General features: G+C 37.1%; 1 protein-coding gene across 3 annotated transcripts in view; it reads left to right on the top strand.

Annotated features, from left to right (window-relative positions):
- Positions 1–14059, top strand: part of LOC131044292 (probable serine/threonine protein kinase IREH1) — a 51016-nt gene that overhangs the window by 19697 nt on the left and 17260 nt on the right. For all 3 annotated transcript variants that reach the window (XM_057977591.2, XM_057977589.2, XM_057977590.2), the window contains 2 exons: positions 5917–6089; positions 6510–6765. In XM_057977591.2, the coding sequence (XP_057833574.2) occupies positions 5917–6089; positions 6510–6765 (429 nt within the window). The remainder of the gene's footprint in view (positions 1–5916; positions 6090–6509; positions 6766–14059) is intronic.

A 14059-nucleotide genomic window follows, 5' to 3' on the forward strand; every position in this document is an offset into this window, starting at 1 on the left:
ACAAGCTAAGGAAGGGAGCCTCCAAACTTCAGAGGAAGAGCCTAGTAAGGGCATACTTCAAAGAGGAAATAGAAGCGGGATCATCATAGAGATTGCAGTTGGAGTTCACAGGCAAGGTTCATCCGGGCATGAAGATAGCCAAAATTTGGCTAAGTATGGGAAATGTTGAAGGCATGTCAGGGTATCGAGAAGAAGGACATGATCACAACGAATGCTTGAACAATTTGATCCCATCCTTTCATATTTGCAAGGGGTTATCTAGAGCTTTTACCCTCCTCCCACGCAACAAAAATTGGCAACTGAAGGTAGGATCATCACAGAAAACACAAATGGAGTTTCGAGCCAAATTCAGAATTGAAGACGGGACCACGAGCAAGGTTCGTCCGAGTATAGAGAGGGCCAAAATTTGGCTAAGTATGAGAAAAACTTCACGAGGGGATTTCTCCTCCAAATTCGAGGCACTTGAAAGAATCTCAAGGCATCAAGAAAGAAAAGTTCTCAGACTTGGTGAAAATATGGAAAAGTTAGATAAACTTCCAACTTCTTGAAGAATTTCATCTCCTGAAGGAATTAAAAAATACAAGCTCCCAAGCAGAATCAAATGGCGACAAGAAGGAATCAAATTTCCATACTTGGACGATTTCTTGACACAAATTGGAGAATTCAAGAAAGACACCCAACACGTTGAGGTGGCGCCTCGTCATTTTCCAACCAATCAGATCGCTCCAAGTCAGCATGTCCAGGTTCGATGAACCTGACTTATCCAGAAGCTTCTAGAAGGGCACACTTCACAATGCAACAACCTTCTATTTTCATTGATGGTTCATATTTAGCAAGAAGGACAAGTGTCCCAAATGTAATTGGTCGAGGGTAGTTAGTTTTGGGAAACCCTAATTAGGGTTTATAGCTTTCAATTTGGACCCTTGATCATTGTTTGATCTCGATCGTTCATTTATTCTTGAAAACTATATAAGGCTACCTCCTCTCATTTGGAGGGGGTGAGGTTTTTGATGTATTGTTGCTTAAGGTCATTTCCAGATAATATATTGCTTGTGTGTTGCTTGGTAATCTCTATTATTTGAATGATTTGCATGGTTTCAATTGCCTCAACACTTAGTTAGAATTAATTTAGATTTGCTTTCATTGTTGTTAATTTGAATGAAGGATTTGATAAGTGTCAATTGATGGTGTATTTCCGCTCATACTTTTGGTAAATGGATGATTTCCATTCTACCGTGCAAAGTTAGTTTGAGCCCATCCCCTCTGCATCCGAACATCTCGATCATAAGCACAACCCATTGAAGATTGCACCGGCCTTGTGTAGTTGTCCCTAGTGTGGCGAAGCAAGGTTTGGTTTCTCGAAAGCATCCAGTTGATACTGTCTCCAGAATTCGTAGGATTAGATTAGCCTTCCTGATCCCTATCTCTTTTTCCCTTTCTTTTGAAAGTCTAAATCCCAGAAAATCCCCCCAAAAAAGAAGAGCCTAAAATTGCTAAATCCATCTAAGTCCAGCAGTTCAAGATACTTGTCAAACGTAAGTTCCCCTTGAAAATTTCAGCATACACTACCCAAGAAGCTATTCAACTAAAGTCACTTGTTTGCACATATAGACCTTGGAATCAATAGTGATTTTTCAGGAGAGGATAGAATTACCTTTGGGTATCCTATCCTAATGTTTGGTAGATGATAAAACAGACACCAACACATCCATACATCAAACCCTAAAGAGGATAGGAAAACTTCCATTTTGCAACTCCCAATAGAAAAGTTTGAACCATCAAAAACCATTGTGTCCTTAGACTTGAATCTACCCAAGTTGGAGAACACTCTTCTAACTGGGAACCTAGGCTCTGTTACCAATTGTTAGACACAATGCACCACTGAGAGGGCGAGGGGGTGAATCAGTGGTTCTCAAATCTTTTCCCTTTAGCTATCCTATGTGAACATACCGATCATTAGATCTAACTATGAACAGACTTACCGGTTAGTGAGGAGTCAAACTCAAATGCAAACACTCACAAGGGGATATCACATAACACCAACATATACGAGGAAAATCCAAGATGGGAAAAACCTCGGTGAGCATTGTTGCTGGAGTCTACTGCTCCAATCCAGCCTCACAATGAAAACTGTTACAATGTTTAGGGCACCAACCCAAGGAGCACCAACCCCTGCATCGAGCTACAACTCAGTGTTCACAAAGATAACTTCAAATACAAAAGTAGTTGTCTTGTTACAAGTGAATCTTGCAACCATTTCATATACCTTTCTCTACCGGTGAGATACCTTCTCTGCTACACCGACTCACTTCTCTTGCTGCTCTCATTTGCTGCTTCTCTACCAGTAAACTGTACCTGTACACCTTTTCACTTCTTCTGCTCTGCTGGATCTCCACTGTACTCTCTGCTCTTTTCTGATTCTGCTCTCTGTCGGTTCTTTGTCTATCTTTTTGCAGCCTCCTTCACTTCTGCTCTCCCGGTATGAATACTACCGGTTCTTCTCTCCAACCAGTTGAATGCTTCACCCGGGTTCTCTCTCATTCCCACTCTCTTCATAGGTGCTCGTTGAGCACTTGGCTGATTTGCTCTTACTTGCAGAGGTCTTCCTCTTCGCAATCGCACAATATACTTCTATTCAGCAGCAATCAGTAATCTCTTTGACCTTCATACTTATAGCCCAGACTTCCCGCCAAAAGCCAATTCATAATCTGTGCGGTTAGGGTTTCCTCACCATACTCGAGGCAAACCAAATCCAATCAGATCTTATCGGATCTTGTTTGATCCGATCTTTCAGACTGTCAATTTGCATGACTCCGCCATTTATACATCTCCTAGATCACGCCTTTCATATCTGGCGACTTTCTTTTTACCCTAATAGCTGATCCCCCGGTCAAACACGAAAGATCTGTCATGCTATTTCCTCCATCGCCTCGATCTTCTCAATCGCTCTTAGCTGACTTGTAGCTATCTTCCAAACCTCGAGCCTCAAACCCCTACAATAGCTCTGTAGCATGTCCTGTGATTTGTGTGATCTTTCATGAAAGTTGACCAACCCTGCAACAACCTTGTTGATGTACATTCCATCTTTATCCAAACGTAAGTTCGCCACGTTGACTCCATGTGGCATCCATATTGACCAACTGCCAGCTTAGCACTTCATGTTGGTCCAGATAGGATCACCGACTAGCCACTCTACTGGTTCCTCTTTCCTGCCAGTTTGCTAACCCTGCCAGTATCACACATTGTACCGGTAACCTCATCATGTCTGCATTTTGCTGAACTGTGGGTGGAACACCTTGGCCGGTCGTTAGACATGTCTTCCTTGAGCAAGCTCATTTGCTCATTTCCCCAAGGTGGAGAGTCATCTGCATCTGCACCTTGCTCATATTACCGATGGGCTTACATACCGGTCATCACTCTTGATGACACTAGTCATCAACCTTCACTAGACTCCTTCGTCGGTTAGACCATTCTCCTCTGATTGTATCTGCTTAGCCGGTTTGTCTGAATGACAAACACATCACTCTTCTTCAACATGCCTTCTCTATTGGTCCAGTGCATAACCCTGATCTCATGCACTTAAGGCATTCCCTCAATTCACCGGTGGATCTAGTGTGATCCTTCAAGTACTTGCCTTTAGCTCTTTACTCTTATCTCACCAGACTATAATGCACTCAATGCATATGGGAGATAATCTCCACTTACTTGGTGGAGTAACACCTTGTCATCTGCTCATGTGAGTTCCCCGTTTGTGCAACATATCTTCAAACAGGCACATGTGATCCGGTGTGGACACTCTCACTGTTGGTCATTGCTTCTCAAGATGATTGCATCTTCATCCGGTGGGAGTCCTGCTGTTCTGTAACCTCACAGCATGCCGGTTCATTCTTCTCTTCTAGTGTTGATGTGATTCAGATAAAAATTCTGCCTCATCATCACAAACAATCGCTCAAACACCTCTATATCTCATCACACACATATAGAAATGTAATATTTGGAGAGGAAACCACAATAGGGCACCCAGAGCGTTCCTCTTATTTAAGCCCCAAGGCAGGATATGACACCCTTTGGCCCACGAGTGGCAGGAACTTTGTCCATCCAACATGGGGTGGTCTACTTAGAAGGGGATCCCGTCTCTGCTCTCCCTCGTTGTATTTCCTTACTAACCTCGACATGATTTTTTGTAGGAGAATAAGTAACTCAATGAATAAGTTAGGAATCTAGTTTGATTAGCATTTCATATTATTGCCTATGCCAAAATATATGAGAAATTATGTATTAAATATACTATCATATTGCATACCACAATATTTGCTATATTACCAGATTGCTGTATGAAAATTCAGGTTACTTATATCAGAGATGATCTGATCTGAATTTCTTGATTGCGGACCCTTTAATTTTGATCGCTGTAGTTGAAGGAACTGTTAAAGATTAAGGAGAGATTATTATTAATATCTGATCGCTGTAGCATATTGGGTTCCCAAATTAGAGAAAATTGTGAGGTCTTATGAATAAGGCAATTTTTTATGATAGTAAATATTTATCTCTACTTCAAACTTCTTTGTTCTGATTTCCAGACAATATGATCAGAACTGACTTATGTTCCAGATCAGGACTTCTTCATTTTCAAGATGGTATTTTTTGATGATCTCCACCATCATTTCTGCGTTATCTTTTTATTTTCTCCACGATGGGAAGGGTTACAACCCTTAGTTCTGAAAAGTCACCAACCGCTGCCCCTTCATAATCATCCAAACACAAACTCAGTTGGCTTCTGCAAATTTTTAATTTTGCTTACTTGACCCTCTTAATGATATTTATTACTATTATTTTAATACTCTTTCCTAGTCTGAGTTGGCCCTTTTTCCATGGCACTAGCTTATTTATAAGGTCGATCTATGTATATTATAATCTCTTTCACTAGTTGGTTTTCTTAGAATGAAACACTGTTATTTTCTTGAATTTGGTCGGCTTCTTGTGCCCAGGTTTAATATTAAAGGGTTCTCTGACTTTATTTGCTAGAAAGAACTGTGATTATTTGCAGGGGCATGACAGTATTCCTTTCATGACTTTTATTGTTTACATTAAACTATAATATAGAATACTGAATAACAAAAATCTGAATGATGAAACTCAGGTCTCAGGCTTATTGTGAAGGTTAACATGCACATAAATACCTTGTGTAGTCTTCCTGAACAAAACTGTTAATTTACAAAATATATGCAGTGTATATAAAAAAATCTCTTACTTAACATTTTTATGAATAGGAAAAAGTTTCCTAACCACTTAGAATTCTGCAAAGTGTAATGTATTGTAAAACTAGCTCATATCCATACATGTATAGGTTTGAAATGCATCAATGTTTTTTATGTCCACAATAATGTGTGTTTTTGTTGGATGGATGGACACAACAACTTTGGAAGGTTAACCATTAGCACAATTTGAGGCCTGCACTTACACGAGTCAGCTACTATTGTAGAAACTTCTATTTGAAATTTCTTTTTGAAACAGGTCTGTTTATCATTTGGATTTCTACAATCCCAAGCATTATTTGGGAGTTGTAGCTATTAGTTGAAGTGAAACTAGCAATAATTTGATATTGTTTTTAAAATTGTACCTAACCCTTATGGTTAGTTTTTAGTCCTAAATTTTTTGTTTTGATTTCAGAACATCCCGCTGCACTAGGTTTCTTCAGCCAATGCTAAAGAAGGAAAGTTTTCTTTTTATTAGGTTTAACTAAAAACTGTACCGTTTTAAAACTAGAGGAAGAAATTAATCCTGAAAGTTGTGCAATGAAGTGAATATGAAAATTTTAAATATCTCTATTGAATGCTAGTTGAATCCATTTTTGGATGTGTTTGGAGTGGTGCTTCTTTCTCTTTATGGTCTTATGTTGCTTAACTTGTGATGCAGATAAATGAACTCATTGATATTGCTCGCTGTGTAGCAAATGCACAAATCAATGAAGGAGGAGTATTAGAGTATTTAGTTTCATGTTTAGAGGATCTCCGCGATGTCCTTCAGCAAAGTAAGGCTGAAGCTCTTGCAGTAGACACTTTTGGGAAGCGTATAGAAAAGTTGCTTCGGTAAGTGTTAAAATACTAATGTAACATTGAAGGAAATTAGGGATAGAAATTCAATAGGATATATTGATTTATTGTGGCCTTTGTCAAGAAAATGCACCATTTTTTATGGTATCTTTACCTCAGAATTTTAATATGGCATGAGTATAAATTGATATTTTGAACCTTAGGATACATGCTAGAATTTCTTCAGACACATATTACAGCTGAGATTTTGAATATACTGCCCATTGGTGAATATATGATGTTTAGAAAATTAGGATACATATAAGAGTTTCTACAGTGACATATACATTGCATCCTTATAGAATGCTTTGATGCTCTGACCTATAATGCACAACTGTTATATGGTATTAGGCATATATTTTTTAATGATTATTGTAAAACATGTTAACAATTCTCTATTACCTGGTTTGAAAACAGTGAGAAGTATTTGCATGTCTGTGAACTGATGGAATCAGAAGAGGAGAAGCTGGAAACATCTGGCGGCATTTTGGATGAAGAAGGTCCAATGGATGATGATGTGGTTCGGAGTTTGCGAGCAAGTCCTATCCATTATGCTTCCAAAGACAGAACTTCAATAGATGATTTTGAGATTTTAAAACCTATAAGTCGAGGGGCCTTTGGACGAGTGTTTCTGGCCAAAAAGAGGACTACTGGGGATCTCTTTGCTATAAAGGTAGAACACACATACAGGAATCATTGGTTTAGTTTCATTTTGCTTTATAATTTACTTTATGTAAAGCAGTAAGTATGAAATATACTTCTTTTGACTAAAGAGTAAAATAGTTTGCATCATTTCAAAATTAGTAATGTACAAATGCTTGAATTTTATTTGTTTTTAAGAAAATTCTACTAGATTGTCAATTTAGGAATCATTTGTGTTAGTTTTCAGAAGACTGAGGAGTTCTTTATTCAAATTGATGTGGAATGCTACTTTAAAAAGGTAATATGAATTGTTACAATCCTAAAAATCAAAATGCTAAAATGTGCAAAAAGCTTTAGCGCAAGTATTAGTAGATGTTGAAAGGTGGTTTGAACCTGAGTCACAAGGTTCTTTTTTGTGTTTGAGTTTAGTGAGGAGAAATTTAAAACAAGTTTGTTAGACAATATAATTGGGAAAAATCGTCGTTAATTCCAAAGATTTAAGTATGCATTTTTTGTTATTTTATTTTCAAAAAAGAATATAAAAATGTGACAAATGGTGATATTAAAATTGGAATTTTGGATTTTAGAAATAAGCAGCTATATGTAGGGGCTTGTGTAGTTGAAGGTGCCATCGTTGATTAGTCATGATGTCTTATACAAGACAATGGTTATCTTCACTCCTAGTATAAATTGATCCATGCCTTCATATATATAGCCCATTATGGGCTTCTCCTCATTAGTAACTCAAAACAAAACAACTAAAGGATTTGTGAATTGCATTTATTGTTAAACATTAATATAAATGTATGTGGACAAAGATAAACAAATAGAATGGAAATACAAATTAAACATAAAAATGGAAATATCAAATATGATCTAACCTCGATGATCTCCTTGGTTGAAAGATAGAAGTTATGCTCATTAAAAAAACTGATCAACCACATGAACCCTTGCATTGAACTTAGCATATGATGATGTAGAGCACTCTTTACTAACAAACATGTGCTTCAAAGCATCCTTTGATTGAAGTAAATATAAAAATGTGATAAAGTTTGTTGCAAAGTAGATTATTCTAGGTTGAGCCAACTCCTTGTTTGTATGTAGGTATATGTATATGTGTGTGTGTGTGTGTGTTTATATATATATATACACATTTGCAAGTATATTCATGTTGGTGTTTTTTTTTATGCACGCACAACTGAGAATAAAATACCTAGAGATATCCTATTCTCTCTTGATCAAAATATTTTATGTGCTAAACAGACAGATTATGTGATCACAAAGGTGACTCAATGGTTCTAAATTCATGCAGATAGGCTCAGTTGGTTCGTTGTGATATGTTGGTAATCTCAAGGGGGACTTACACAATTGTTTGAAGAGTGAATCAATCAAAGGATTTTGTTGATTGTCGACACTTGTAACTTTTATCTTTTTTGGAATAATTTTGCAATGAGTTCCTATTCAATCCTACTTCTACTAAGACTTGAAAAAGAAGGCAAAAGGATGAGGGTTTAGGAAGCTACTTCTAATCTTAAGCTAATCCTATGAACTTTGGAGACGAAAATTGCAAAAGTGGAATCCGAAAACAATTCTTGTTTCGCCAAATTCAACAACTACACAAGAAAGGTGCAATCTTCGAAGGAATTTAAAAGATTTTCATATCAATACTATTGACCAACATCTTGAACAATGAATAAAGCAATAGAATTTAATTTTCATTTACTGGTTTAGGCTAACTTTGCACGATAACTGAAAATCATCCAATTATCAAAAGTATGAACACATTATTTCACTTTGAGCAATTTTATCAAATCCTTAATTCAATCTAACCACTTGGAAATGAAATCTATTCTATTGAGAGCAAAAGAACCATGCTAACGTGCAAAAGTAGACAAGTATTCATCAATAGTTGAACAATGAATATATCTTTGCACTTAAGAAGTATCACTACAACAATTTCTTAGAAATCTCCCCTCTTTACAAATGAGAGGAGGGTGGTTTATATAGGCACCCCATTACAAAGCAATGACCTAGATTGATCCAAGATCAATGGCCAAGATTAATAGATGAAACCCTAATTAGGGTTACGTGCAAAAAACACTTTTCGGCCAATGGAAAAATTACAACACTTTGGATAACCAATGAGAAAATAGGAGCCATTTAGTGTTGGTATTTTGGTATGGTTTTGTCATTGATGTCAACACCTACTAAGACACTAGCACCTTGGAGATCCAGAAGCATTCACCGACAAGCAAGTAATTATTGCACAGTCACTGGTATATGGTTCACCGGCAGGATATAATGATCACCGACACTCGAAATTATATGGAAGACACTTGGTAATGTTGAAGACGTCTTTTGGACATCTTGTCCTGGAGTTTTGTTCATTGGTATATTCATATTTGCATATTTGCTTTTACCGACAAATAGGTCCAGGGTTACCTAGGGTTACACCGACAGGTTTATCTTTTCCAGATCAGTATGGCACGCTATGGAAATGATTAATTATTGTGTTGTAAATGCATTAAGTCGACATGTTCAATCAGTTATTGCATCAGACATTATATTGTTTGTAAAATGTTTTTATTGTAATATCTATTAGAGCCGACCTACTAAAATTGGTCTTAGGTTATGGTATAAATGTAAGATCTTAATTGTAAGATCGAATGTGGGAATGTGAAAAAGAATTGTGTGAAGGTATATGCAAGATTAAGCAGAGCTAAACACGAAGACATCATTTGAAGGTGAAGTTAGGTTTTTGTGAAAGCATATCAACATTACACCAGTACTGAATCCAGCATATGAAGATGCTATTTTGTGTAGTACATTCTTATTGAATTTAACCATCCAACTGTAGTCAGTGTGACTCCCATTTTGTGATTGAGCAGTGAGCTCTAGGCTGTTGGCCTTTCTGCATGTGCAGATCCCATTTATGTACACTTACTATCTGCAGTAGTATCATCTGATTGTGGGTAAGGTTTCCGACCGTGGTTTTTCCCCTTACAGGATTTCCACGTACAAATATTGGTGTCATATGTTGTGGATGACTTTGTGTTTATATTTCATGCATTAATCTTTACTGGTATAGCTATTAACTGTTAAAACTGTCTACCGGCATACTTAATTGGTTTACCGGTATTAAGCATTAAGTTGGTTAAGTTATCTTTTGGTTTAAAATTAGTTGACAACTGATTCACCCCCCCCTCTCAGTTGTCTCCGGGACCTAACATTTAGTATCTTCCACTTGTTGAGTCTGGTTCATTGCACCTTGACATGTCTGATCGGTTGATTGACGACTAGGATGCCACCTTAGCTTGCCTTGCAGAATTGATTCCCCATCATGAAGAAGTGTCGATACCTTAGGCAATATCTCTTGATAATCAAGTTTCTAACTTTGATTAAAACTATCTTCCTTCTTGGATCATGAAATTCCTTGCCTTGGACTTGGATTCTTGCCTCGAGTTCTTTGTTAAAATAATATTAATATCTTTTCTTTAACGGTCATCTTCTATTCTTAGTGGTCATCTTAGTTGTCGACTTATCTAGCTATTTAGCTTTTTAGTCGACTTATTTAGCTTTTTTAGTGCGTTAAGTGAAACTATTGCTTCTTTATTAAAGACGCATAGTTAGCTTTATATTATTTAGCTTTTTAAGCTTTATTTAATATTTTAAGCTTTTTTAGCTTTTAGCTTTATAATTCTAAAAATTTCCCAAGTGGAATTTTTTTAGTGAGATTAGTTTTCAAAAGTTTTTTTTCCATGGGAATACTGAGTTTTTTTTCTGAAAATTCGAGTAGGGTTTTCTAAAAAATTTAGTTTCCGAGTCTTTTCCAGCGCCTAGGGTTTTCACTGCCAGTGCCTTATTTTCTAATTATTTTTTTCTGATTTTATTCTCAGACAAATTTCAGGTTTCAGGTTTGTTCACGATTTGGTTTTCTGGGTTTTCTCAGTATTTCATCTTGGGTTTTGTGCTAGCATTTATGAACCTTGGGATATGTGCCAGTCCATCTGTTTTTGCTGATTATTTTTCTGCCATCTAGGGTCTTCAGCAAATTTCGTCATTTGCATTGGGATTCGTGCCCCGCATTCCATTCCACTCCAGGGTTTCAGATTTTTTTGTAGCTGTTTCTATTCTGATTTTTTAATTTGATTCTTCTTTCTCCTACTTACACAAGGTTGACCTCGCTCAACCTCAATTTCCGTGATGGCATCTTTGACCAACATCATGTTGGAACACAGTTAGAAGTTCAACGACCTCAACTACAACACCTGGAAACAGTGCATGTTAACGATGTTTGAATATCATTGGCCATGATCAGATTGTTTTAGGCAAGGCTACTTGTCCTTCAACATCAGGTGCAAACCAGGATAAATTTGATGAGTGCACTCGAGAGGTTGTCATGCTTATCAAGTTGTGCGTCATAGAAAATCAACTCCCTCAGGTGCCTTTAGGTAAAACAGGTAAAGAGATTTGGGATCTCTTAAAGGATCTTCATGAAACGTCCGACAAGAGTCGAGATTTCTTTCTGAAGAATATGTTGTTTTCTATCATGATGGATGAGAAGTCATCTATCTAGGAACATCTTACGAAGAGCAAGGACGTCCGTGACCAGTTGGAAGCCATAGGCTGTACCATGGTGGAAGAGGATATGGTAGTGATCACGCTGAAAAGCCTTCCTAGATCCATCGAGCATTTCATTGATACGCCCAATATCTCATCTACTAGTGTTGATCTGAAGTTTCCCGATCTCTTCAAAAATTGTTTGTTGGTTTTCTCCTCAAAAATCATCTGTAATTCATGAAGTTCGCGTGGGATTTTGTGATTCCGGAAGTTCTTAGGGTTTGACGGTTTTTTTCCTCAAAAATCATCTGTAATTCGTGAAGTTCGTGTGGGATTTTGTGATTCCGGAAGTTCTTAGGGTTTGACGGTTTTTTTCCTCAAAAATCATCTGTAATTCGTGAAGTTCGCGTGGGATTTTGTGATTTCGGAAGTTCTTAGGGTTTGACGGTTTTTTTCCTCAAAAATCATGCTTTGTTGCAGTCAGTTTTGGGTCTCACTGCTAGGGCGAACATTTGCAACCGTGGTATCTTGCAGTCTGTTTTGGAGTTGCTATAGCAAACAGTGCTCAGTATTCTTCTGCAAAAGGGTTTGCTGATTTTTCCTCAAAATCAGCAACAAAGTGCTACATTAGCTTGGATGGCTTTTGGTACTCTTGTTCATCTACATTCTTTGCATTTGTGATCAAAACACCTGCAGTGTATCCTATAGGGTATTGAGAACGATGACCATTAGGGAGGGTGTTAAAATAATATTAATATCTATTCTATAATGGTCATCGTCTATTCTTAGTGATCATCTTTGTTGTCGACTTATCTAGCTATTTAGCTTTTAAGTTGATTTATTTAGCTTTTTTAGTGCATTAAGTGAAACTATTGCTTCTTTATTAAAGATGCATAGTTAGCTTTATATTATTTAATATTTTAAGCTTTTTTAGCGTTTTAGTTTTCACTTAAAATGACTAGTTCTTAATTTAGAACGTCGTCTTGTAAACTCTTTATATACGGTTGTATATCGTTGAATAATCGATCCGATTATTTTGAGTAATCAATTTTTCATTCTTGACCTCATGTTGCAATGTTCTTCAACCAAGATCGCCTCCTTGTATCGACCCTTACTCTTGGATTTCCAAAGGAAATTCAAGATGATTAGAAAATTTTCTTCATTTTCATCGTGTCTTAAACTTATCGCTCCTTGGTGTGGGATCTTTTGTGTTTTGGATTTTCTAAAGAAATCCAAGGTGGATGTAGAGCCTTTCATCCTCTGATGACTTAATCTTCTTGAATGTCTTGATGAAGTGTAAATCCTTCTTCTTTCGTTCCCTTGATCCTTGGATTCCACTTTGAAGCGTGAATGTTGTCCTTCCATGCGTTGTGGAATCATCTTTCCAACTGATTCCTTGTTTCATTGGCACTTTTCTGGAAATCTCATCCTGAGCTGACATCTACTACCTGAAAACATGGAGGGACATATATGGTGTCAACTTGACATATTTCGAACAATAACTCTGATTTTCTGATTAAACTTTGAAAATCAGACTTGGAATCAAATTGAGTATGGTCTGAGAAACAAAAAACAGAGGTAGAATAACTAGGAAATTATGAAATTCATGTTTGATAATGAATCTAGAATTGAAAATCAGACCTAGAAACATCAAAATGTCCATTTGACCATTTTTCTTCGTTGATTTCGATGACTCCTCCAAATTTCACAAAACTTGGCTCTTTTGTAGAGGCTAGAGACCGGAGACAAAACCCTAAGATGCTAAGACACAACCCTAAAAAGCAAAAACAAGGGGGTCCCCATTTGCAATGGGGCAATGTGTGAAAACGTCACAACAATTCACTATAGTTCTTACATGATTAGATTCACAATTTTTTGCCAAGATGCTCTAAAATGAAGTCAAGACAATGAGCAATGGAAGCGATCCAAATAAGGATGGCTGCCAATTTATGAGAAGTGTACATGCTAAGTTGCTGATCCCGGTTCGGGTTCGGGTTCAGGATCAAGATTTGGGTTAGTGGGTTCGACAAATTTTTTTTTTGGGGTTCTGGGTTCATTAGTGTAAAGGGGAAAATTTGATTTGGTAATTTGCAACATAGAAAGAGAAATCACCAAATCAATTTTCGCTCCGGGGAGATTTCCTTTACATTCAAAAGAGGGGAAAAATCCACTAGATTCAATCACAAATTAGATAAGGACTGAATACTAAATGGATTGATTGATTATGATGTGTCCCTCTTTTGCAAGTTGAAATGCTGATTTAGGGTTAAGTGCTGAAATTGAAGACAAAACTAAGAAAATATTGAGCTACAAGTTCGGGATTCAGTCGTGCACTTGGATCTGAGTAATATGAGCTAATTCGGATTTGCCTTGCGAAAATGCCCCGAAAAAGCAGGGACCGTGGTGTTGTCTCTTGGTCCTCCGAATTTTTCGCACGTTAAAATGGGTTTTTCCGCCTCTGGAAATAAAACTTAATTCCAGAATTACAGCTGCACACCTGTTTCCGACATAGAACGAAGGGGGAAAGGTTGGGAATAGGGATTTGCCTAAGTCAAACCCTGGTTGAGGAGTCAACCTTGAATGAAATATTGCAAATGCTTGAAATAAATAATGGAAATGTATACCTTTAGATCTGCAATGAATGATGACGATGCTTTGCTTCTTGAATGTAATCACATATGTTGTATGAAATGGCATGAACATGACAAAACCCTAACACACACATGCTTGCAAATGAATGATGTAAAGTTGCTCCACAATGGATA

This window comes from Cryptomeria japonica, chromosome 10 (assembly GCF_030272615.1).
Source record: "Cryptomeria japonica chromosome 10, Sugi_1.0, whole genome shotgun sequence".
In the NCBI taxonomy this organism is placed as follows: Eukaryota; Viridiplantae; Streptophyta; class Pinopsida; order Cupressales; family Cupressaceae; genus Cryptomeria; species Cryptomeria japonica.